Source organism: Acipenser ruthenus, chromosome 10, assembly GCF_902713425.1.
Source record: "Acipenser ruthenus chromosome 10, fAciRut3.2 maternal haplotype, whole genome shotgun sequence".
In the NCBI taxonomy this organism is placed as follows: Eukaryota; Metazoa; Chordata; class Actinopteri; order Acipenseriformes; family Acipenseridae; genus Acipenser; species Acipenser ruthenus.
In genome coordinates, this window is record NC_081198.1 from 37,687,336 (window position 1) to 37,713,282 (window position 25,947).

General features: G+C 36.1%; 1 protein-coding gene across 2 annotated transcripts; it reads left to right on the forward strand.

Annotated features, from left to right (window-relative positions):
• On the forward strand, positions 1 to 25,744 carry LOC117409430 (signal transducer and activator of transcription 4-like). 2 transcript variants are annotated; one of them, XM_034015470.3, is made up of 24 exons: positions 1 to 157; positions 4,505 to 4,633; positions 7,028 to 7,163; positions 12,925 to 13,023; positions 13,461 to 13,553; positions 13,886 to 13,964; positions 14,105 to 14,190; positions 15,415 to 15,566; positions 15,939 to 16,097; positions 16,472 to 16,564; positions 16,971 to 17,030; positions 17,622 to 17,642; positions 18,572 to 18,665; positions 18,758 to 18,802; positions 19,329 to 19,412; positions 19,760 to 19,858; positions 20,743 to 20,878; positions 21,149 to 21,201; positions 21,680 to 21,774; positions 22,137 to 22,273; positions 22,586 to 22,777; positions 23,039 to 23,081; positions 23,172 to 23,280; positions 23,649 to 25,744. In XM_034015470.3, exons 2-24 carry the CDS (start codon positions 4,506 to 4,508, stop codon positions 23,670 to 23,672), a joined length of 2,217 nt encoding a protein of 738 aa, XP_033871361.1. In that variant the 5' UTR covers positions 1 to 157; position 4,505; the 3' UTR covers positions 23,673 to 25,744. The 2 variants fall into 2 exon arrangements, with proteins under 2 accessions (XP_033871361.1, XP_033871370.1); XM_034015479.3 differs by having other exon boundaries at positions 23,175 to 23,280.
• The last annotated feature ends 203 nt before the right edge of the window (positions 25,745 to 25,947 follow it).

A 25,947-nucleotide genomic window follows, 5' to 3' on the forward strand; every position in this document is an offset into this window, starting at 1 on the left:
CGAGGGGGCGTGGACTTTCCAAATCTAAAAACGTAAAGTCAGCCTACAGACGAAAACAAATGAGAATTGAGAAAAAGTAGAAACAGGTTCACTTAGTATATGAACGAGTTTAATCCACGGGGCTTCCCAAATCCAAGGGTATCTAAAAAGACACCAGGTGAGTGCAAATTTTACACTATAGATCCGTGGTTATTATTATTGTTATTATTAATATTATTATTATTATTATTATTATTATTATTATTATTATTATTATTATTATTATTAGTAGTAGTAGTAGTAGTAGTCGTAGTAGTTTTTTTTGTTTGTTTTTTATCCAACTTTATTGTACAGAATGTGAGGGAGAATTTACTGAGGCGGCTGTCCACGGCCACGTCCAAACCCACCGCTGAACTGCAATTCGGAGTAGTCGTAGTACTAGTCCTAGTAGTCGTAGTCGTAGTCTATTAAGTTAAGATGCTGTGGGTATTCATTTTGGTCATTTTGGTACCATACTCTCATAGTTAGCAATATGAATAGTATTGTCGAAATGTATTCTTGCACGTCGCAAAAGCATAAAGAGTAGACTCTACTGCATACCGGCAGTAAGTGATAACCAGAGTATAATAGTGATAAACAGAGTATAATAGTGATAACCAGGGTGTGCAATTTTTGAAAAAAAAATCCTTGTCCAAAAATCTACTTGTCCTTCTGAAAATCTACGTGCCCCCTCACTGTCACACAAAAACACGCACAAAAAGTAGAATGTAACTTGTAGGATTTTGGTTTTATTTAACAGTGAACACAATCAATTGGTGATTAACAGGGGCAGATCTAGCCTTGTAGCTTGACTGGTAGGTACACTAAATTCTTCAAGATGCACAAAAGGTTCCAACACATTTATAACATACTAAGAGTACAGCTATAATAAGCAGTACTTGGATTTATTGAAATATAAAAATAGCTTTTGTCTGTTTTTTCCCCACTTTCTCTATAAGCTGAATTCATCTCCTGATGTACAGGTGTTTTAGTTTGTTGCATCACAGATATGAAATCATTGCCAACTATTACTGCTGCTTTGTGGAATTCAGATTTTTCTTGATATTCTTTCATTGTAACTGCTGAACCCCAGATTGTTAAATGACTTATCAGGTTTCTCTGCATTTTTTACTGTTTTTCTACCAAAATGCATGCAATATTTACAGTAGGCTCCATCAAATTCTCAAAGACTGTTTTTTTTTCTCTTTTTTTGGAAGGCAACATTCTTTCCCTGCACTACTCTCACTGAAAAATAAATACATAAATGAATTAATATATAAACACACTGCCATGCGATTTACAGTCTTTTATTTTAAAATAATAAAATATTGTAGAGATGATCTCATATATAAGAGTTTAATTTCTATCATTATAAACATATTTGCCAATCTTCATGTTTTAATAGTTTGACAAAACTGATCGATTGTGCATGTCCAGTAAATAACTAATATTCATTCTGTTCAAATCTAGTAAAAAATAAATAAAAAATCAAAAAATAAAATAACAAATGTAAACGTGGTAAATGGCAGACTAGGTTAGCAACACTAAAATCGAAAGAAAAACAATCATTACATTTTTTGCAAGGGAAAGTTAGTATTGAAATGCTTCTGAACAGTAAGCATCACTTTTTTTTTTTTTAAACATCCCAACAAGTACACGCTTGACCACAAAGTAGACTCAGAAGCGACTATGGGTTTTTTTTAATTTATATATTTTTTTATTTATTATTTTTAACTTTCCTAGATTGCTACATTTAAATGGTAGGTTAATGTATTAACAAAGCAGTATCACTGATTTGGTATTTTACAAAAAACGTTAATAATACCTTCAGTTTAAAAGATGAGTCTGTGCCTTGCTAGAGGCTCTCTTGGCAGCCATGTCTGGGTTTCTTTGTAACCAATAGAAGATCAGCTTTTTCCACAGCTAGCCAATCAGAATTGATTGGGGTGGGACGTAAACACTTTTTTTAAAAAAAGGTTTGTGTAGGTGCTGCACTTCTGCAATTCAGTTTTCAAAAGAACAAACATAGAATAAATAAGTAAAAACTGTTTATGAAACGTGCAAAGTATAACGGCAAAACTTGTTGTCCCTCACACAAATCTTGTCCCAGCTGTCCGGCGATATGATTTGCCCACCCCTGTAATACTAGTGATAACCAGAGTATACCAGCAGTCAATACCGATAGCAATGAGTTAGTGTCACCGATTTGTCTAAGCTTTTGCGCCCATGCAAATGTTTCCCTTTCTTTTTGAAAAAAAAAACAAAAACATTTTCGTTATATGTTGCGTATTTGAAAACAATAATGAAATTTATAGTTATTTCCAAACACAAATAAAATATGTTGTATTTTAATAATCAGTAAATTGTGTTTTGGTAAAGTTGGTAAGTTGCCAGACCACATGTACTTACCAAGTACTTTCTGTATAACACTCAAAATGTTTACTAGCCAGCAAAAAGGATTTTGAACAGAAAATTAGATATATACTGTATGTAACCAACAGTATCAGCTGCAACCAGTAAAATAAACATACACTTGTCATCTGCTAGTATTGTACAACATTAGTGGACCAGTATTTAGCAAATTAATCTCTCATTAGAATGGTTGCTTTAGTTATATAAGTTTGTTGTGTGAGGTTCTGTTAACAGGAACTCTTATTTTTTGGGGGGAGTCCCTCACTGTATGTGACTTTAAGATAAAGAAAATATTTGGTATGTTACTGAATATTATAAGTATTTTCACTAAATAATACATACTATAGCAATGACTGTACCTAGACAGTATCTTAAGTGTTGAGGTCTGTGGTACAGAAAATCCCATCATAAAATGACACCACTCCAATGTGTAAGATTGTGACCACTAGATTAACTTTTACTGGTGGGAATTTTTATTTTAAAGCCTGCCAGTAATGTTTCATTAGTTACCCAGTCCTGGAGTCGTATGTGAAAATGTGCATTTCCATTCTATTGTTTACCTTAATTATACAAAACCCCCTCAGTATAACATGTTCAGTCAAGTATTTGTAATTCGTTGGAGAACTGAATCCTTTCCCCTTTGAAGGCCTGGGTGTGAATCAGTCAAATTGAAATGAGCACTTGCCTGCACTATGCCTGGCTATCACAGTAACACACAAGGAATACATTTGATGAATGAATTAACTCACTTTATAACAAAAAATAAACACATTTAAGCACAGTTGAAAAAGTGGAGTTTTACATATGAAAGATTCACCATAAAGCTCAATACATTTTGAAGGAATTGTGTTTAAATGACAAGTTGCTGTAGAAAACACATTTCCTCCTAAGAACTTGATGGTAGCTAACGAGTAATTAAGGAAGATAGAAATTGGGTCTTTCTCTGGCAGGAAGTCAAGCACAGTCACAGCACTCTTCACGTTTATACCTAGTTGAGGTTTTCCAGTAATGAAGAGGGTCCCTTCCTTTTGACATTGCATGCCTTGGAAGGTAACAGGGTTATAATAATATTGTATATGGCTTTACAGATTGTGCAGGGGATTAGATTGTGCAGGGGACACTCTCCATGTAAAATTACTAAATTAGCTCCTGTGCAGATTAATGTTGATTAGAACCCAGTTAGATCCTTAAAGCAATAGTTTTAGAGTTATAAAAATGGTGTTTACATATTGAAGATGGTTTTTACCTTAGAATCCTACAGTATGTCAAATATATCAGTAATATGCAGTCATATCATATGCCTGTAATTAACTGTTTGTGTGTGTTAATATTTGCCTAAGTGAGCCATGATTCTTCATCCTTATCTGTTTTTAATAAGTATTTCTGACAAAACACATGACTATCAAGAAAAAGTTTTAGTACAGTCAGAACCTCCCCCAGTTTTGGTAAAGTTGTCAGTCTTAAGTTTTGCCTCCCACCAGATGGCCCTTTCAACCTATTTATTTTGAACAAATTTGTCTGCCACTTAACGACGGTATTAATTATATTTAATCTGGCACTGTTTTGTTGAACTGGTACATTTATACTGTGGCTTTTCATCTAAAAGTTTACACTAATTTAGTCTAGTTCAAAATGCCCTTCTGGTGAATTACATTTTCAGTATGGAATGATGTCAGTTTCAGATACAGTGGGTTTTAAGAAATTAAAATGTAGAAAGTTATAGACTGCAGGAGTTACACCTTAAAAGTCTATATTCAGATTCTAATCAATTATGAGAAAAGCAGTGCAAGTTTAGTTGGTTATATATAGGATTTGTTTTGTTCTAGTTTTGAAAATGTATTTTCTATGAGTAAATAACACAGAACGCAGTGTCAGGTTATTTTGGCATATGCAGTAGATCATTATAAACTGCAGATGAACACTAGTTGAAAGATAAAGGGTCAACATTTTATGGTAAAGATGTCAGCTAATTCACTGCTATAGTATGTTGGAAACATTCAGAAGATCTCAAGCATAGTCTCAATCAATTTTCAGGTCAGATTTTTGGTGTAACAGACTTTTTCTTTTTCCACAGCATGACTCAGTGGAAACAGGTCCAGCACTTAGAAATTAAGTTTTTGGAGCAGGTGGACCATTTTTATGATGACAACTTCCCCATGGAAATTCGACAGTTTCTAGCAGACTGGATTGAAAATCAGGACTGGTATGAGTAGTTGTTTGTTTTGTATTTTTAGATTAACCTTTAAGGTTTGCACTGTGGAAAACCATGCTTTATCTGGTTCCTATAATAACTTTTGCAGGCAGCCTAAGTCTTACCAGCAGGTCTTTGAATGCTGGTATACACATTGGCGCTGTGACAACTTGTGGCATAAACTTCAAAAATACTTTCTATTATTTATTTATGTTATTTAGTTATTTACTTATGCTGTACAACTATATTTAAATAAAATACTGTAAAGCCATAAATATTTGCGACCAAAATTTTGGCGAATCACACTCATGAAACCTATTTTGCTCCAGAAATGTTGGAGACCTGTTGCACTGGTAGTAGTATATTACTTCATTATATGTACAGTACAGTACAGTACAGGAGGCTGTGTGGTCCAGTGGTTAAAGAAACGGGCTTGTAACCAGGAGGTCCCCGGTTCAAATCCCACCTCAGCCACTGACTCATTGTGTGACCCTGAGCAAGTCACTTAACCTCCTTGTGCTCCGTCTTTCAGGTGAGACGTACTTGTAAGTGACTCTGCAGCTGATGCAGAGTTCACACACCCTAGTCTCTGTAAGTCGCCTTGGATAAAGGCGTCTGCTAAATAAACAAATAATAATACTAAGATATTCGTGCCAAAAATGTTCATACAAAGGTCACTCTTCAAATCAGGATTGATGTGTTGCAGTAAGAATACCTCTGTTAAGAAAGGGGAACAAGACTAAAAGGCTAAAATATGCACAAGAACACAGAAATTGGACTATTGAACAATGGTCAAAGGTGCTTTGGACGGTTGATGGATGGACAATGACACCTGTGCCTTCTGCCAGTTCTGCTGTCAATTCAACGCTTGTCTTCTTTGTATTCCTTAAGGATATTATCTTCAAGTATTGCTCATCCTTGTTAGACAGCTTTTTAGGTCTTCCAGTCCTGGGTTTGTCAATTATAGATGATGTTTCTCTGTTCTTGTCGATTATGCTTCGGATACCACACTTTGAAAATCAAGTAATGTGAGCTATTTCACTCAATGTTTTTCCTTCTTTATGCAAGTCGAGGTGGTTATAATAGTAGAAAACACTAGTGGAGACGTTGAGTAAATTGTTGATGCTCATAATGCATCAGAGTAGAAAAATGCAAAATGTCTAAGACTTTTGCACAGCAGTGTGTATATATATATATGTGTGTGTGTATGTATGTATGTATGTATGTATGTGTGTGTATATATATATATATATATATATATATATATAGTAGTGGGGCAACAAAGCAGTTTTTGCTTTTAGTCATCTGTCCCAATACTTGTTGGAAGGTATCTATCTCCACAAGTTTACAGTACCCAGACACCCCTTTCTTTCTTTTACATATTTGGATACCCAGGCACATTTTTAAAAGATAATTTTTTTGTTTTGTACCTGTTTATGTTGTTTGTAATTATATGTAAGCAATGTGTGAATGTGCCCCCCATCTCTTTTTGTGATCTCCACTGAACTCCCCTGAAAATGGGATGATCCATCTCAATGGGCTTCTTCCTGGTTACAATTAAGTCAAGGTTACATCAGCGTCACCACAGGGATCTTACCTCTACTTTTCCTGACACGGTAGGCGGAGACTGCTGGGAAAAGATTACCCACACCAGAATCATCAGCAAGTATATATATATATATATATACATACATATATATAAGAAATACAGGGGAAAATAATCTCTAATAGTGAAACAAAAAAGCAGACAGGCAGAGTCAAATATAACTGAGCAAAATCAAATAAAAAAAGTCATAGTTAACTGTAACTTACCCTCACGTATCCATTAATACATATGTAAACAGTGGGAGGACAACAGTAATACCCACCACAAGGAATTCCAGAAATTCATTCAAGTGCCCTTGCTATATTGCAGCTTGTTTCTTTAATTTGACACTCTGAAGGCAGTACAGGGCAGCAGTGTGGAGTAGTGGTTAGGGCTCTGGACTCTGGACCAGAGGGTCGTGGGTTCAATCCCAAGTGGGGACACTGCTGCTGTACCCTTGAGCAAGGTGCTTTACCTAGATTGCTCCAGTAAAAAACCAAACTGCATAAATGGGTAATTGTATGTAAAAATAATGTGTAAAAAATAATGTAATTGTATGTAAAAATAATGTGATATCTTGTAACAATTGTAAGTCGCCCTGGACAAGGGCGTCTGCTAATAAATAATAATAATAGTAATTATGCTAAAATAATAAAACATCTGTGTAGAAATACGAAAAGAAATTAGTAAAAATCTTTAGGAAGACTTAGATAAAGACTTTTGTTTTATAGCAGGGGGAAAAGAATTGTGAATCTGTGATGTTAAATGAACATATGCATTCTTTTTCATGCGTACATGGGAATGTATGTATTTTTAAACAGGGATACTGCTTCAAACAGTGAATCAATGGCCACAGTACTCTTTCATAATCTACTATCACAGCTGGAAGAGCAGTGTTCCCAGGAAAAGATGTTTCTCCAGAGACACAACCTGAAAAGAATCAAACAGCAGACTGAGGTAAGTCTCTCAGCCCTGTCTTATTAAACAGCGGACGCTACTGCCCACCTCTGACTCACATCAAATAGGATCATCTGATGTAAGGGCAGGGCCAGTTACTCCTTAATTATATACACTATAGTTATCAAAATACACAGAGACAGGGAGAAGATTGGTAACCCTGTAGTTGTGAGTGTGAAATTGATATGTGGGTTAATCACAACTGCTAGAAACAGACTACAATTTCAAAAAAAATGCATTCCTCCAAAATGACATACAGCAGACATGTTTTGAAAAGTTTTCTTCAGTGTCTTCAGATTAAATGATGTTGTTTATGTGGTGGAAGGGTTTTTTGTTGTGTAATGTATACACATTATAAAAGATTACAATTGTAAATGTATAGCAAAGTGTAATAAAGCATAGTGAAAGCATGGTACAGCATAGGTAAGCATTGTAAAGCCCAGAGAGGTATGGTAAAGCATATTAAAAAAAATAGCAAATCATTGTAAACTATGACAAAGGCATAGTATAACCATGGGGAAGACTGCAAAAACTGCAACATTACCATGCAAATTTACAGTGGTAAACTTTTATAAGGGGCATGCAGAGCATAGTTCACACAGTTCCATTTAATAAAAAATAGAAAAGCTATCTAAAAAATATATAAGAAAGGGTTGAAGGTTGAATGGACTTGTGATAGTGGCTAAAGCAGGGCTTCCCAATTGAGCACTCAATTACTTAACTAAACCCTTAATTGAACTAATAATATGCTTAATTAATTAGACCTTTTTACATGTTTTCAGCACTTGACTGGGGTAAACACTGATATTTTTGTCTCGTCTGTGAATTGTAAAAAGAAAGAGCTGTTAGACTGTTCGACAGTCACCAATCACAAATATCAACGCTAGCTTTCTGGTCAAACAGCTTTCTTCTGAGCTTACATACTGGTATAAAAATGATACTTGAGGTGAAGTAAATTTCTGTTATAGCAACTGCAGGTGGCTTAAAAAAAAGGGGGAACTGGAAGAAGAAGCGACTTTCAAGTCCGTTAACGGAGGAGGGAATGTGGTACCACCTGGGAATTGATTTCTTAACTGACTAACAATGATCTAGGACTGTCTAGTGTTTCCTTAAGTACAGCAAGTCCAAGATTAGAGCTGAAACAGTGAGCTGGGATTTTCAGCAGACTGCTGCTGTCTTTATTCCATCTTACAAACACATTGTTATGCGACAATGCAATGCAAGGAAACGCTTTTATTTCTGAGCTTCCTATAAACAATTAAAAAGCCCATGCTGTACACTTAGCAACTCAGTATGAAGGTTATGTCACATATTTTACAAAATGATAACAACATTTAGCAGATTGCAGATTGTGGAAATGCTCTGTTTAAAGCCACTCAAGCTAACGTATGTAAAGTCTGCAGTTTTAAAAAAATCCCTGGCTTGAGAATTACAGTGCTTCTTCAGAGGTTTTACTAAATTCAGATTATGTTTGATGAATGTTGTTTTACTTTTATAGCAATACGGAAAATGTTATCAAATGATAAACAACTTAAACAATAATGGTTACGAGACTCTGAATTTGTGTTTACAGTTTAACTTTTATTGCCCCACATTTTCTTTCATATGCCTCTAGAATGCTACTGAAGAAGAGTTTTCTAAGAAATCTGCCTCACTGTAATAGCCAAAACCACCTTCTCGATCTTTCACTTGATAAGGTATCTGTGACTCATTAGTTTGTTGAAGAAAGAAAAAACCTGTTCAGAAGAATTGCTGTATGACGCACATTTAGCCTAGACATATTCTTAAGAAATATTTCCGTACCTGATAGATCAATAAATATTGACTTCCTCAGCAGGACCTTTTTCAGTTATTTTCTAAAAAGTTTGCCAGTTTTGCTTCTGAAAACTTGCAGGACACTGTAGACAGAGGCAGTTCTTAGTTCTTAGGTTCTTTCTAGTTTTAAAATATTAACAGTGAATACTTTAGTACTTTAAGGATCTGTGTTCTCATTTTAGTATTGCCACCATTGATATCAATCAATCAATCAATCAATCAATCAATCAATCAATTTTATTTTTATATGTCACTTTTCCTATAGAAGATCTCAAAGCGCTGTACATAGCAATTGTTAATAAAATGAACAATTGTACATAGCAATTGATACGTAAAAAAAATAACAACAACAACGGATAGAACGGATCCCTTTTCTGTATATTTCTGGATGCATTTTTTAGAGTCTGTTTTAATAAATACAAATCTTGTAAAATGGACTGATTAACAACACACTTTACATGACAGGAGGCTGTGTGGTCCAGTGGTTAAAGAAACGGGCTTGTAACCAGGAGGTCCCCGGTTCAAATCCCACCTCAGCCACTGACTCATTGTGTGACCCTGAGCAAGTCACTTAACCTCCTTGTGCTCCATCTTTCGGGTGAGACGTAATTGTAAGTGACTCTGCAGCTGATGCATTGTTCACACACCCTAGTCTCTGTAAGTCGCCTTGGATAAAGGCGTCTGCTAAATAAATAAATAATAATGTTTAAATAGCTCACAAGTTAAAGCTTTGTGACTAGGCTTATTGATTAAAGGCTTAAAAAAGCTCCCATCTTGAAAGTTGATGGATTCATTTGACCTTTAAATCCCCTTGTGTATCATGTTTTGTTTTTTAAAGAATTATGTAGAACCAAACTGTTTGAGAGGATGGAAAAGTGTGGTTTCAAACATCCTGTTCAAACGAAAGGTACAAAGTGTGACAGAAACGTTTTTGCACAACAGAGGGTACAGGTCTGTTTTTTTTTTTTTGTTTGTTTTTTTCTGTGAAACCACTTTAATGATATGGGCTTTACAGTGCTTAACTATAATTGACCATGTTTTCATTATGCTTTATTATACTTCACTATGCTTTTACTATGGGAAAACATTATATAGGTTATACTATACATTTTGATCACATGCACTGTATATTCCCACTTGGGGATAATAAAGTTCCTTCAGCAACTGAATGTTATTTACCACTTCTGGATTCTAAAGGATTGCCCCTGTGTACCAAAACCATACCACACAATGCTTACATTTAAGCAAGTCGAGCTTCATTATACACATGCATTCATTTATAAAGACACAGGAATTGGTGCCCCCCCAGTAAAAGAAATCATGTGACACTCTCACAGTGCACTTGTCACATTATTCATTCATGTATGAATATAGAGGTTTGGCATGGGGGGGACGGGGGGAGAGGAGAGGGGGGGGGGGGGGGGGGGGGGTGGCGGGGTGTTGGGTGTGTAGTTTTCCAACAGGACACAGGCTCTTGGCAGCTCTGACTGTTGATTGCCTGCTGCTTAATACCGCCATCCTAAAATGTATAAACCAGATTTTTCTCAAACCTTATTCCTGTTGTAATATTAATAAGTGGGTCTAAAAATCATTCCTGGGGGAAAGGCCCATATAGAGTTAAAGAGCGGCAGTATTTAGATTTGTCAATGTTTAGATCATTACAATAGACCCCATAATGTATGTAAAACATTTTCATTGTTACTGGGAGTGAAATAAAACATGTGCCTGGTACAAGGTATGGGAGGTGAATTAAGAAAGAATGCTGCTGTATTTTTTGTATTCGTTTTCAACAAAGCAAAAACGAAAAAAGCGGCCTCATGTGCAACAGGAAGTGGTGTTTGTGGCTCAGTTGGGGGGGGGGGGGGGGGCACTCAACTAGATCCCTGGTTCAATGTTTGGGATAAACTTTTTTGTTTGTTTGTTTTTAAATAGTAATTTCCAGTATTGGCCAACCCCCACCTCTTGCCTAATTAATTATCATACCAGTCTATGAATTTGCACAGGGCACCTCTCAGAACAAGATAACAAAATGTTATCATTCAGGTCATGTTAAAATATCTTCAATAGCTAACACCTTAGTGAGTCACGTCATTCTGTTAAAATATTTGCCATCACTGTAGTTTAATAGATTTATTTATTTAATTGAAAAATAAAAAGTTAAGTAAAAGAAGAAAAAAAAACACTGACATATGCAGGAAGTCATTTCAAGATTATGTACTTGTTCTGTGTGCTTTGTAACTGCTGTTACCTTTTTGGGTACAGAACTCTACAGCACTTGGGTACAGCACTTTTGTTTCATGGAGAAAGGAGCAATTTTGTTGCTGTATATGAGAGCTTTGTTTATCAGACTTGACCTTGTTTATCAGATTTGTACATTGAAATCCACTTTGGCATCAGTGATAGTCAATGAAACCTCACAAAAGTATAGAAAGGGAAGTGGTCAAATCTGCTTTTACTAGATTGCCATTACCATATTGAAAAGTCTGGGGAAATGTGACCTATTCGGCACCATAGATGGGATTAAGGTTCAGCACACTACAAGCAAAGACAAAGGCATTTGGGAGTAGAACTTGATATGAAACATGCAAAGCCCTTGTGGACATATCTTTATAAGGAAAAAGTGATAAGGCATTAAAGGAGGCAGTGTGGTCCAGTGGTTAAAGTATAGGGCTTGTAACCAGAAAGTCACTGGTGCAAATCCCATCCTGCCACTGACTGACTCACTGTGTGACCCTGAGCAAGTCACTTAACCTCCTTGTGCACCATCCTGCAGATGATATGTTAAATCAATGTCCACTATGAAAGGTGTGTATAAAGATATTATTATTATTATTATTATTATTATTATTATTATTATTATTATTATTAGCCCAGTGTGTTTGTGTTGTTACTATAGAAAGCTGAAAAGCACAGAACCTTCTGAGCTTCCTGTCATGTGCAGTCTGTGGTTGTTTATAACCCCCCCCCCCTCCACCCCCTCCCCCTCCACCCTGTTCATCTGGTTAATACGAGTCACCTGACATTTTTTGGTGGAAGCTGCTTTATATATTTATTTCCATTAAAGAAGGAACGTTCTCCCACATGTTGTTAACCAGGAACACATTTACCTCAAACTGGGGAAATCCCTTCCACTATGTGGGTCACAGCTGGAGGTTCTTTCACACTTTTCTTTTTTTTTTTTTTGTATTTGTCCTGCAATCCAAACAGCCTCTTCTGGTTAATTCAAACTAACGCAAATTGTACTTGATTTAGCAAATCTGCATAATGAACAACATCAGCAGGACATTTACAACTTGAAACTACAAATGTATTTTGAACTGTGGTGTGTGTGATTTAATCAGCATTATTTAAATTATAGCTGGTTTTTAACCTCCTACTTAAATCCCAGTGTTAAGCTCATTATCTGACATTTTAAGGTTTATGTAACCGCTCCCATTTTCCGTGGGTACATTTGCATATGAGACGTCGAGGAGTCAGATGTACTGTTACAAAATTCCATTAACTCGTCAAGCGTGAGTAAACATATGAAGTGATTTTAAACTGCTTTTCTAGTTACAATATGTGTCGTTTAATACCGAATTTCTTTAATTGAGTGACTGAAGATATATTTTTTAATGCTTCTCTACAACAAAATAGAAACTACTAGTTTGATTCAGATTCAAACTACTAGTTTTTCTCATTCCAAACTACTCAAAGGGCAGGTTTATGTATCAAACTATGTTTAGATGTTAACACTACAATAAATAACATATACAGTTCATCTTCGATACAACTTTAATAGTTAAAGAGATACGTCTCTTTCAGTTAGAACAACCTGTCTACACATACTGTATGTAGCATGAACTTTAATATTTACTGTAAGACTAAAAACCCTGCAAATAAGGGAATGTTTTATTGACTAAAGTCAGGTGTTTTACTATGAAAACTTGTGTTATTTGTTTTCCAGGTGAAATATAGAGCAAATCCTTTGCACATGGCAGGAGTTATATCTAATTGCCTTAGAGAGGAGAGGAGGATAATTGCTACTTCATGTATGTTGGAACAGGTACTGTATTGACATCACTATTTACAGAATTAAAAAGGACATTTTGCTAGAGAGGACCAAGAGAGTTAAACATCTCTAGGGAGGTTCAACCTACACCTTTTAATGCGTTTCCAGAACATGTCTCAAAACCTGCACTGGAGTGTAGCTGTGCCAGGTTAAAGGTTATATTTACCTTTACGGGTGAAGCTGTTGTGTGTTTCAGCTTGGGCCTCTGCTTTTAAAATGATGAATAAGACATGACTGCACTGCCTCGACCCACAGCCACACTCGTAGTGAGGGTTTTCACAAAACTCCACACAGGGCCATCAGTTACGTTTATGCATTGCATTTGATAGACCCCACTCTGTGTCCAATGCCTAGTAAGAGAAACACACATTGTATTTATGATGAGACATTTCACTAAACAACCACACCTTCTTTACTTGACTCTGTTTCAGGGACCACTGGAGACATCTATGCAGAACTCGGTTGTTTTCGAAAGACAAAGAAATTTGGAAAACAGGGTAGCTGTGATAAGGAGCAGTGTGCTGGTAAGCTGTACTACTATTAGGCTTCCGGTAGACTTTTCCGATATCATTTTGTAGTTTAATTCAATTGCATGATGTTTTTTTTTTTTTTAATTGTGTCTCAATCCTAAAATTCTAAATGATGCAAAACTTTTGGCCATAGCTGTACATATAGTATAAAGCTTTCAGGTTTGTGCTTCCCTCTTGTGTGTTTACCAGAATTGCATCCTTATTATATATATAGTTGGGTGTATATTGTTGCTTAGATTAAGCAGCAATTTAGCATTCACAGATTTGAAAAACACATAAAAGATCATATAATGAGTTTGAGCTCTTTTCTCTCACCTATAAAACAGATAATCGAACAAGGTGTGAAATATTTAGAAGACATGCAGGACGAGTTTGATTTCAGATTCAAAACACTACAATCCAGAGGTGAGTTTTATTATTTTATCACATTACTGCTACTATTCTTACTCTTTAATAATGCAGTCATTCTGAGTAATGATATTAAAAGATTCACTTCAGTTAAACGTTGTGACTGTTGTGTTTTGTCATTTTATTGCCTTTGTCAGACCCAGCTGAAAGGAACAATGACCATGTGAGGCAGGAGGTTGTCAGACTGCAGGATATGCTGAATACACTGGATTACAAGAGGAAGGTAAGAATGGAGCACAGGAAACACATTTTTGCTTTTTCTCTTTTTTTCCAACAGAACTACATTTTGTGCTAAGCAATAATACGACTTGTAAAGGTTTCCAGCGGATTATGATGGTAAAAACATGGCAAATTGAAAGCTTAGGGAGAGCATGGTAAAGCACAGGAACATGTAGGAGTAGGATGAAGCATGTCTTAAAAAAAAAAAAAAAAAAAAAAAGTTTACTGTGCACACCTGCCATGAAAAATGTTTGAAGGGATAACACAGTATTTACAGCTGTTAAAGTTGTTTTATTGTTATGACTCTTGAATACCCTACAGTAAAACAAAACTGAGAATGCTTAAGTATGGGTTTACCATTACATTTTATTTTATGAAATAACCCACTAGTGCCCCCTGGAGTTCAGAGAAATAAATTGGTGACAAGTCTGTGTTGACCTCTCCAGTGGGTATATGTGAGGTAGCCTACTGGTATAATTCAAGGGGAAGGATAACCTAAACTAGTCAGGGCAAGGTGGTGTTTTTTTAATACCAGCCTGGTAACTCAAGCTGTGTTTAAAAGCATGGAGAAAGCATGTGCCTGTGTAGTATATGTAATTTAATTTGAAGTTAGCAAAAACATGTTACTTAATACAATTTCTCACTTTGTTTGAAAGATGCTCTAGATGAAAAGTTATTGCTGCTTCCTGGTACTGTACCTTCTGCACAGCGCTGTGTTGCAATATGCAATGACATATACTGTACCAAGGTCTATGCTAAGATCAAGCAAGATACGGAAGACTGTAAAATGTTTATCATCTTTAAAGCAAGAACTGTGCAGGTATGATACAAAGATAAAGAAGGATTGCATGCACACTGGTATCTCTTCCATCATAACCTTGGCATTTTTTTGTTCAAGGCATGCTTGAAATCCTTCCTTGTCCTTGTTTCAAACTTGCAAGGTTCTTGCTTCAAACTTGCACTTGTGGTCCTGCATGTCTTGCTTGATTCTAGCATGAGCCTTGTTTTCTGGGGGTATGCGGAAGCATATCTTAACAAAGTAAACGGACAAATGAGGATTAGGGGAAAATGTAATTGTTGTTATTATACCACTATGTGTGCTGTACCTGTTTCAAACTCAGCGGTTTTTGATTAGATATAAACCCAATGAAGTATAATAATAATTTAAAAAAAAGAATAGGTGCCCTTATCCAGTATCTTAACCAATATGTCCAATTTCTCACCTTAGGAAACACTTGGTAAGATGACAGACCTCATAAAGGAAATCGAATCACTAATGAACACGCCGCTGAATGAGGAGCTGATGGACTGGAAGAGACGGCAGCAGATCACCTGCATTGGAGGGCCTCTTCTAACAGGGCTCGACCAGCTCCAGAATTGGTACGTGGCTGGCTTTTTATTCTTAATTTACCAATGGGTTCTAATAATAATGTCTTGTTTGTACAAATCATTTCTAGATTAACAACAACACTGGCCTTAACCAGACAGGCTCAACTGCCTCAAATAACAACTCAATGATCTCATCCAGAACTAGTCCTGGGCCTCACAAATTGTACAGAGGTTTTGTGGAACCCATGTATGTTACATATGAAGTAACCATCGTTGCCCTTTACAAGCCCCCTTATCCCTAATAATCTGTATTTAAAATAATATGTGTAAGAACAATGAACACTGTAACGCCGTATTAATTAAGGCAACATTGCATATTACGAACATCACAAACCACAGGTTTTTTTTCCATCTTGCCAATAGGTTTACATTGACAGCACAGAGCTTATTTCAAGTCAGAAGACAGTTGGATAAGTTGGAAGAGCTTGTGATGAAAGTAACATATGATGGAGACCCTATTCCCTTAGAAAAACCTCAGCTAGAAGAAAGGGTCAAGTTATTGATCTACCACCTCATTAAAAGGTATAGTAGCATAGGTTCAAATGTGTGAAATATGAATGGCAGTGAATTTGTAATGGGTTCAACACTGCACAGTATAGTATAGTATATGTCCAAACTGGCCTAACTGTGAATGAAAGTGAAAAAACAAGGGAACGCTGTTTTACAATTGTAATATTTCATTGTCAATCCTGGGACGTCTTTTGTGACTTTTTAAAAAATATACCTCTTCAAAAGGTTGCAACCATAAAATGAAGCAATTCAGTAAAACATGTACTGCCTCTCGACATCAATACAAATAATCCTAACTATTACTATTAACTGTGAAATCTAATAATGTCCTAGTTATCTTGTAAGTAAAGTGTTTGTAACAGTTGATTTGTTTCTTTCAACACAAGCTCCTTTGTGGTCGAAAGGCAACCTTGCATGCCAACCCATCTTCAGAGGCCGCTTATCATTAAAACTGGAGTGCTGTTCACCACCAAGCTCAGGTAAAACAAGCCAGGCACTGTAAAAAATACAGGTTTTTGAACAACACTTACTATAATATATGTCTTTAAGGCTATATCTTGGGAATAGCGTTTCCAGTTCTGATTAACCTGCTGTATGCATGGGCATTTTATATGATATGCTGTTCTGTATGCTGTCAAAGTAGGTCATGGTAACCTTACCTTTTTATTCTATTTACACTACATGTGTTATTGATAGACCTTGTTTTAAGCCTTCTAGTACAACTTACAGCTCCTTAGACCTATGTTGTAATTCAGTTTAAATGAATGATTAAACTAAATTAGGAGAAGGATGAAACCTGCAAGGTCCTCAGAATTGGGAACAATGTTGTTGTCAGCAGAAAGAAACGCAAGCAAGATTCTCAATTCTTACTTTGTTTCTGCTCAGGTTGCTGGTTAAACTACCAGAAGTAAACTATCAGCTGAAGGTCAAGGCAACATTTGATAAGTAAGTTAAATAATTAAAAGTTAAGGATTCATAATCACATGATCGTGCATAAAGACAAATAGCTGGTTTCTCAAACCCTGATTGGCACTAATCTTGGACTAGCTAATGTTACCTTAGCTAAGGTAGTCTAAGATGAATACTAACTGGTGGTTGTGAAACCAGCTATAGCAAAAGCAGGCTTCAGAAACAGGCTGGTGTTTTTGTTTAGTTTAGTTTTCTATCCTGTTAAAATACTAGTTGTCACATGAACTATAAAATTCCTTTTGGATTATACTGACACATAGTAACAACAACATAACTTTACCAATGTAAACAAATCCAAGTAGAAATGTATGCACCGCACATACTAGATGATGTAACACTTACATTGAAAATGTCTTTCAAAACAACATCAAATTGTAATTTTCCTGTTTGAATACATACCAAGTTCTGTAATGTTAATTGACATATTAATTCCCATAGAAAGATTAAATGTGTGTCTCTTCAGTCAGTTATATGAATTTTGGATGATATTTTTGAAGACTGTTGTATCTAGGTAAGTTACTAATCGATTCATGTTTTTTTAATGTTTTATTTATTTAATTTTTTTAGGGATCTTCAGGCAGGCAGAGTGTAAGTATTTTCTTTTTAAATGAGGCTTACTTTTTTAAACCTTTACTGATACACACACATATATATATATATATATATATATATATATATATATATATATATATATATTGTAACTCGGCCTCACTCACGGTCGTTCGTTTGCCCCTATAAATGAGACCCAGGACACAGGAACTTGAAGTTTAAAGCGTTTGTGCCCACTTTTAATAAAAAATAAATAAAAATAATGAAGCCGTTTACCTGACAAATAACCAAAACACACAAATAATAAAATAACTAAACAAGTAATAAAAATAATTAACACACACACACACACACACACACACACATATCTTTAACTACAACTGTCATTTTCTTTTCTTTGAATGCCAATTCTGTAACACAAAACACCATAAAAACAAGACTGCAGCCCATGTTTTAGAAGCAAAATATGCAGATAAAATCAGAAGGTGGGGTAATTTCAGCTGGGTTGGGTAATTCCAAATGAAGGCTCAGAGTACAAAATCTAGGTCAGAAGATTTAGCCACAACATTCTTTCACTTGATGCTTGTTACCCAGTCTTCTGTGCATGGGTCAGGACATTGTGTTCCTTTGTGTTATGTGTTTAAATGATTCTACTCCTTTCTAAGTTACAGCTCTGAAATTATCCTTTTTTCCTTGCTCCAAAATTATAAATTCTGAGTCCTCCCAAATTAAAAGTGCTCATTTGGGAGCCATTATAATATGGCTACCGTGCCGTATTAAGGTTGAGTGACTTTGTAGGTCTGTGCAAGACAGACAGTACAGTTTTTCTTAAGTTTCTTCCATACAGTTCCATTACGTTTCATTGCAATGTAATCTCTGTCCATGTCAGGTACAATTTTTTTTTTGTTCCTAGTCTTCTTGGAAGCTTCAGCTCTTTTTTTTAGTTGTTTTTTCTTCTTTTTTTGTAGGAGTCGTCAGTTTTTCATATTAGGAACGAACACAAAACTAATGGACGTAGAAGAATCTTCCAACGGATGCTTGTCTGTGGAGTTCCGGCACCTGGTAACGTGATGTTTGTTTTATGAAATTTTGCTATGCTTTTTGCCAGTAAATGAATGTATTTAAATTTACTTTTTTTAATTGTATTTATTTAGCAACTCAAGGAACGCAAATATGTGAATGGATCAAAGGGAAATGAGGTGAGAAAAAGCACTGAGTTTACCACTTACTGTCTTCATTAGCATATATATATATATATATATATATATATATATATATATATATATATATATATACACCTCCCCTATACATATTGTGCAATATGCATGTTAGGTGTGATATTTAACCTACCTGTGGTTTCTTTCATTTTCACTTGGTTTTGTTTTAACTAAGGCACACTCTGTAATGTATGTTTCACTGTTTAAACATTTACAACAATATGAATCTGTAAAATGTGTATATAATTAAAAGTCCATGTTAAATTAATACACATAGTAATGCTTTTGATGTAGATTATTCCAACTGGAGGTTATTCCAGCTGGAGGTTATGTCACAAAAAAACAAATTGCAGTAACAAGGTGAAAGCATTACAATCTGGTTATAGTCAAGATAACTACATCTACCACTCTTAGGTTTAAACAAATAAGCATAACCTTATACTGCATTTTGAAGGCATTGTTAGATACTGTACTTGAATGTGACTAATTTGTTTCAATATCCTCACAGGGCCCTCTATTTGTCACTGAAGAGCTTCATTCCATAAGTTTTGAGGCACAATTCTGTATACAGGGATTAACAATAGATTTAGAGGTATGGATTAGTATCTGATATATATGTATTTGTAACTAAATTCATGAAATAATAGTGGGCTAAATTCTCAAAGCAATTTACTCCAATTCTCCATGAGCACAGTTGTATTTCAGAAAGAAGCAGCACGCCCATATTGGTTACCAAACCAAACTGTTTAATTTATGGGGGGGGGGTTCCATTCAGAAACAAAATTGCTCGAATGCCGAGGAGTAAATAGCTTTGAGAATCCAGCACAACGTGATCTTAATCTACCTTTCATTAACGACTCAAACTGATCTATACATTTATGAAATGCATTTCTAGGTGTCATCCAGTAAATGTTAAACTGTAATCTTGTACTTTTTCAGACAAGCTCCTTGCCTGTTGTTGTTATTTCCAATGTAAGTCAGCTTCCTGGTGGCTGGGCTTCTGTTATATGGTACAACCTATTGACAGACGAACTTAAGGTAGGATTTTTTCTACAGTAAAATGCAAACCATTTCCCACATTAGAAACTACAATGTAGGGCCCTACTTTAGAGATTCAAGCAGTGCTAGATAGAAATAGTATCTGGATTTGTTTACAACAGGGAAAAAAGGGACTGGTACTCTGGTAGCATACCTTTGTAACATGATAACATTTTGAATTTACCTGAATTTATAGGGGGGTTTACAACAAACGTGTGTGTGGCCTGAAGTGGGGGTCAGTATATTTTAATTGAGGTTGGGCTATGCTAAAATGGAAGAGTTTAATTAAAGTGAAAAATAAAATACATTCAGTTCAATGGTGAGGTGTGAGTGTGTGTGTTTGTGTGAGTTGTGTGTGTGAGGTGTGAGGTGTGTGAGGTGTGTGTTGTGTGTGTGTGTGGGTGTGGGTGTGTGTGTGAGGTGTGCGTGTGAGGTGTTTGTGTGAGGTGTGTGTGTGTGTGTGTGTGTGAGATGTGTGTGTGTGAGGTGTGTGTGGTGTGTGTGTGGGTGGGTGTGTATGTGAGAGAGGTGTGTGTGTGTGCGTGTGTGTGTGTGTGTGTGTACTGCATATTTAGCACATGCCTTTTTTGTCTCCAATCTCCCACTCGCTATTGAAGTCTTCTTTTAAATGTTTTTCTTTTACCACATATAACTCTGTCTAGTCTGTAAAGCTGTGGTGTAGGCAGCTCTGGTGGTTTTAAAGTTGCGTTTCAAAGTATTAGAAGGGTAACAGACTTCAATTAGTCTTTTTTCTATACCATGCAGCAATGCATCAGTATCTGGAATCTTGCCTTTGCATCACAATCATGAAATTCAGTGCAAACTGGAATAAGAGAAACCGTGTATTTTCAAGTCTTCACATGTATACATTTCTTTCCCCACAGAACCTGTCTTTCTTCACCAGCCCTCCCCCTGCCACCTGGAGCCAGCTGTCTGAAGTACTGAGCTGGCAGTTTTCTTCATTTGTTGGACGAGGTCTCAATAACGAACAACTCAGCATGCTGGGAGAGAAACTCCTGGGTAGGAGCAAGTAGTGATGTTGTTTTGGTCATATAGTGTCCTTATATGTACGTGATGTTTGTTTTGTTCTTAGTTCAGATTTTGTATTTTTTTTCTACATCCACAAATGCACAAACCCCAGTTAAAATCATGGAGGTAGTAATGAAAATAAGTTACATTCTGTAAAAATATAAGAATGTAAAAACAAGCAATGACAACTATACCTGTTGATGGTCACTTTGACATTTCTGACCATAGTTCTCTGTCCTCTGTTACGTTACTTTTTTTTAGGTCAACACATTTCCCGCAATGAGTGCCAGGTTCACTGGTCAAAGTTCTGTAAGGTAAGCTATAAAAATCCATAGTATTTATTCTTGTTATTTTTGTGATAAACATTGGACTCTGACTCTGTTCTCCTATTATGTAAAGGAGCACCAATAACCAGGTGGGTTTTTTTTTGTTGTTTTTTTTAAATGATGAACGTGAAATGTATAATATCAATAAAATAAGACACTCCATATTTGGCATTTATTAGTTGTTTTGAACTGCTTTTATAAAATAGGACCTAAACATTTCTTACCAAACAAAGTATGTTTGTTCCTCCCTAAGAAGACAACTTGTTGTAATGTAAAATGTGCTTTAATATGCGCAGACACTCAGAACAACAATAGAGTAACAGACAACCGCAGCTACTGATGTGAGGGTAAACACTGAATAGGATAGGTTTAGACTCTGCTGTATTGTTTTTAGCCTTTAAAAATAAGCAATGAAAGACAGCTATCTTTGGAGTTGAAGTTTACTGACACACATTTTTCAACGCAGGAGAACATACCTGGGAAGCCTTTCAGTTTCTGGCACTGGTTAGATTCAATACTAGAACTAATAAAGAAGTACCTCCTGCCTCTTTGGATAGATGGGTAAGTATTCGTTGAAATACTGTTTTTATAAACATTTTAGGTAGAGAAATGTTTTTTCTCTTACAATGTCCACCATCAGAGTTTTAAATGTACAGTCTCTAGCTCAGCTACAACCTAAACCAACTTGGTTTCGGCTGAATCATGAGATTGAAACAATAATATCTTGTCCCTCCTTGTCCTAATTTGTAACACACGTCTGCCTGCCTCTTGTTCCATAAATGTTTTATTTTTGATTTTGACAGTAGTGTAAAGTACTGCAGATCTTTTTGATCAGATACATAGTTTCATAGCATCCAATTACTTGTGAGTTGTTTTTGTAAATCAAAGCCCAATGTGAATAAATTTGATAACTGCCTCTTCAGATATATCATGGGGTTTGTGAGCAAGGAGACTGAACGTGCCTTACTGAAAGAGAAGGAGCCTGGGACCTTCCTGTTGAGATTCAGCGAGAGCCACTTAGGAGGAATCACCTTCACATGGGTGGATCAGTCGGAGAACGGTAAGCTCGAATTTTGTGCTGAAGATGGGTATTTGCATTGACGTAATAATTGTTGAAGTTTATTCATTCTGTGTAATCGGTGCAATGCAAGTTAGACGACAAAAACAAGCAACGAAAAATGTCTTGACAATGAAGTGGAATTATGTTGCTATTACTTTTGTTTCTGGAATAGGTACACATTATATTGTACGAATCTGTAGGTCAGGTTTTGTTGTGAGTAGTTCAGAGAGGGAGTGGCTTCATATTTACAGGTATAAAACTCCATTCTACACGTGTGAGTGACGTTGACCTCTGACTTGTTCTGTGTTGTAGGAGAAGTGAAGTTTAATTCAGTGGAGCCTTACACCAAGAGTCGCCTGACTGCACTGCCTTTTGCTGACATTATCAGAGACTACAAAGTGATAGTTGATAGAAACGTTCCGGAGAACCCGCTAAAGTTACTCTACCCAGGCATCCCGAAAGATGAGGCTTTTGGAAAGCATTACAACAGTCAACCAAGTACAGGTAGGTTATTATTATTATTATTATTATTATTATTATTATTATTATTATTATTATTATTATTATTATTATTATTATTGTCTACCATGTATTATGGTAACCACTTCCTAATGAGTCACAACCCACAACCTGTTAATCAAAATATACTGTGGTAAATATTGGGCATACAGTATGTGATGATTTTAGCACCAAGGTTAATTCTCAAAAAGACGGCTACCAACAACTGGTGAATTATACTTTTGTACTTCTATTTTTACTTTACAGAATCACAGTATATTCCATCTGTTTTCATCCCGGTCTCCCAGTTGTAAGTAATTAAAATATTCTATTAACCAATTTATTAACAAAACCACATTGGGTCCTTTAACATAACATTGTGCTTCTTGTATTGTTTTAGTAGAAATGCTTCGACTGCCTCATTCTCCTCACTCGACCTTCTGCCCATGTCTCCTGGGATGTTCGATGAACTCACACAGAAACTCAGTCCTGTGGAAATCGAGACCGCTGTATGTCCTTCAGTTTTAACAAACAACAAGTTACACATAGTTTAGCCGTTACTATCTCCATATTCTATTTGAGATACTGGCTTCATATTTCTTTTATTTCTGGATCATACCGACCAAGTGCTTAGAGACTTGGTTTCATATTCAGTACACTGTGTTTTCTGTAATTCTCCTGGTCAAGCTTTATAACCCATTCAGTAAACAATATCATTTCAACAAGGACATTTATTTCGAACTTGGAACATGTAAATCAAATTTGGTAAGCGAAGTTATCACACAACCGAAATGCTGAATTTTTACGGTTTTTAAAAATTCTGTCTTCTGCCTCTAGGTGGTGCTTAATGCTAAATATATGTACTTGTTTTTTTCAGATGAGTTCTCCATATTCAGAGTAATTTGGACTATCTGAGGAAGTGAGGACAATCTCTTCAACCATATGCACTTAAACCTTTTCTGGTATAAGCTCTGAAAACTTTCAGAAATCTAGGATCTCAGATCATGCCTGAAATTACTTAATACGTATTTTTTGAGCTAATTAAAATAATTCAAACAATTATACCAAGTGTGCACTTCCATTTACTGTCCATTGCAGATCTCATCATGTTTGCCGTTTTGAAAGAAGCGTGGTACCATACAAGACTATAGAGAGTTCTCAGTTTGCACTAGGTCATTCCTAGGTCATTTCACCTCATTTGACAGCATGTGTCATTAGGGAAACATTTTGTTGGTAATGATCCTAAAGGAGGCATGGGGTGGGGTGGGGTGGGGTGGGGTGGGGTGGGGTGGGGGGGATTTGCAAGGCCATCTGGAAGTAAGGCATGCAAACAAAGCTTTGAGAACTGCTTTTAGATCCTGCTTTTGTTGGGTATACAGTTAGAACCCTTCCAAAAATCTAAAATGGATATTTAACTTCTCATTTAGCCATACTGACTTTTGGGGTCATGGAGTCAGTTCTCATAAAAATATCAGGTGCCATATAGCAACAGTGTCAGTATGCCTTCTCTGGGTTTGAACCCTATTAAAGCACCATGGCGGTGTTGGGGGTGGGGGGGGGGGGGGGATACGGGGGTTGGTGTATTTCAAATGAGGTAATGGCTCAACATTAGTTCATAACAGACAGGCATATTATTGTGTTATCAAAAGATCTATAATATTGAAACAGGATATGGAAGTATCTGAAATGTCTTTTTTATAAACATGACTAAATCTCAGTATTTTTAAATGTTATCATGTCTTGTACAGATATTGTATATTTAAGTATATGAATATTTAAAATCAGCCTTCAAGTACTGCTGGTAGATGCATTGTATTGTGTTTATGCATTCAAAGATTTTAAGCGAATTGTTAAAATGTTACCTAATACTGTAAACACAGTATATTATTTGCTTATATATATATATATATATATATATATATATATATATATATATATATATATATATATATATATATATATATATATACACATTTATTATATCTACATTTATTCAAATGTACATGTATGCTTTTTTGTTTTGTTTGTCTTTATAGTGTCTGAATGTATTTTTTCAATTTTAAATTTCAAATGTAAGGTGACATTTTCATTTTTTATATTTTCATTAAAAACACTGACAATATAGGAGTTTGACGTTTGATATGTAGTAGGGGTCACATTTGTTATTGCTGTTGGTGTTATCTTGATATCCATCCATAAGGCTTCCTTCAATTCAAACTATTGCTGTTACTTTAATTTTTACAAAGCAGAAAAGTGCCTTTTTTTTCTTTAAATTTAGTCGTTGCAAATTATTTTTATTATTTTCTCCCAATTTGGAATGGCCAATTATTTTTTTAAGCTCAGCTCACCGCTACCACCCCAGCGCTGATTCGGGAGGCCAAAGACGAACGCACACTGTCCTCTGGAGCGTGTGCCAGCAGCCGACCGCTTTTTGTCGCGCTGCGGACTCACCATGCAGCCACCCAAGAGCTACTGCGTCGGAGGACAACGCAGCTCTGGGCAGCTCACAGGCACGCCCGCAGGCGCCCGGCAAGACTACAGGGGTCGCTGGTGCGCGGTGAGCTGAGGACACACTGACCAACCTAACCCTCCCTTCCCCCCGGGCGGCGCTCGGCCAATTGTGCGCCGCCCCCTGGGAGCTCCCGTCCACGGTTGGCAGTGGAATAGCCTGGACGCGAACCAGCAACGTCCAGGCTATAGAGCGCATACTACACTCCACGTGGAACGCCTTTACTGGATGCGTCACTCGGGAGCCCCAAGCTGAGGGTCTGTCAATCACGTGATTAGGCACTATCATTTCCAACATTACAGATTCATTTGTACTGTGTTGTAGTAAGGTGTATTTTAATTTTCGTGATCATGTTTTTAATGAACTTAAGTTGTAAGCAAATTTGAAATAAATAAATATGATTAAAAGGGGGTTTGTGTATGAAATGTGTGTACTGTAGCTTTGACAATAAAATGCAATCTAAATCTAAAGCTTTTAAACTCTTGTGTGCAAAAAATTATTACAGTAGACTCAATTATCCAGTCTTTGATTAACTTTACTGTCTAATCAACCGAACGAACCTGTAATCACGTGATGAATTGCGTGTGGTGAGCACACAACTTCTGCTGTTAAAACGGTTACAAGAAAGGACCAGCACACTGAGGCAAATGAAAATTACAGAATTACT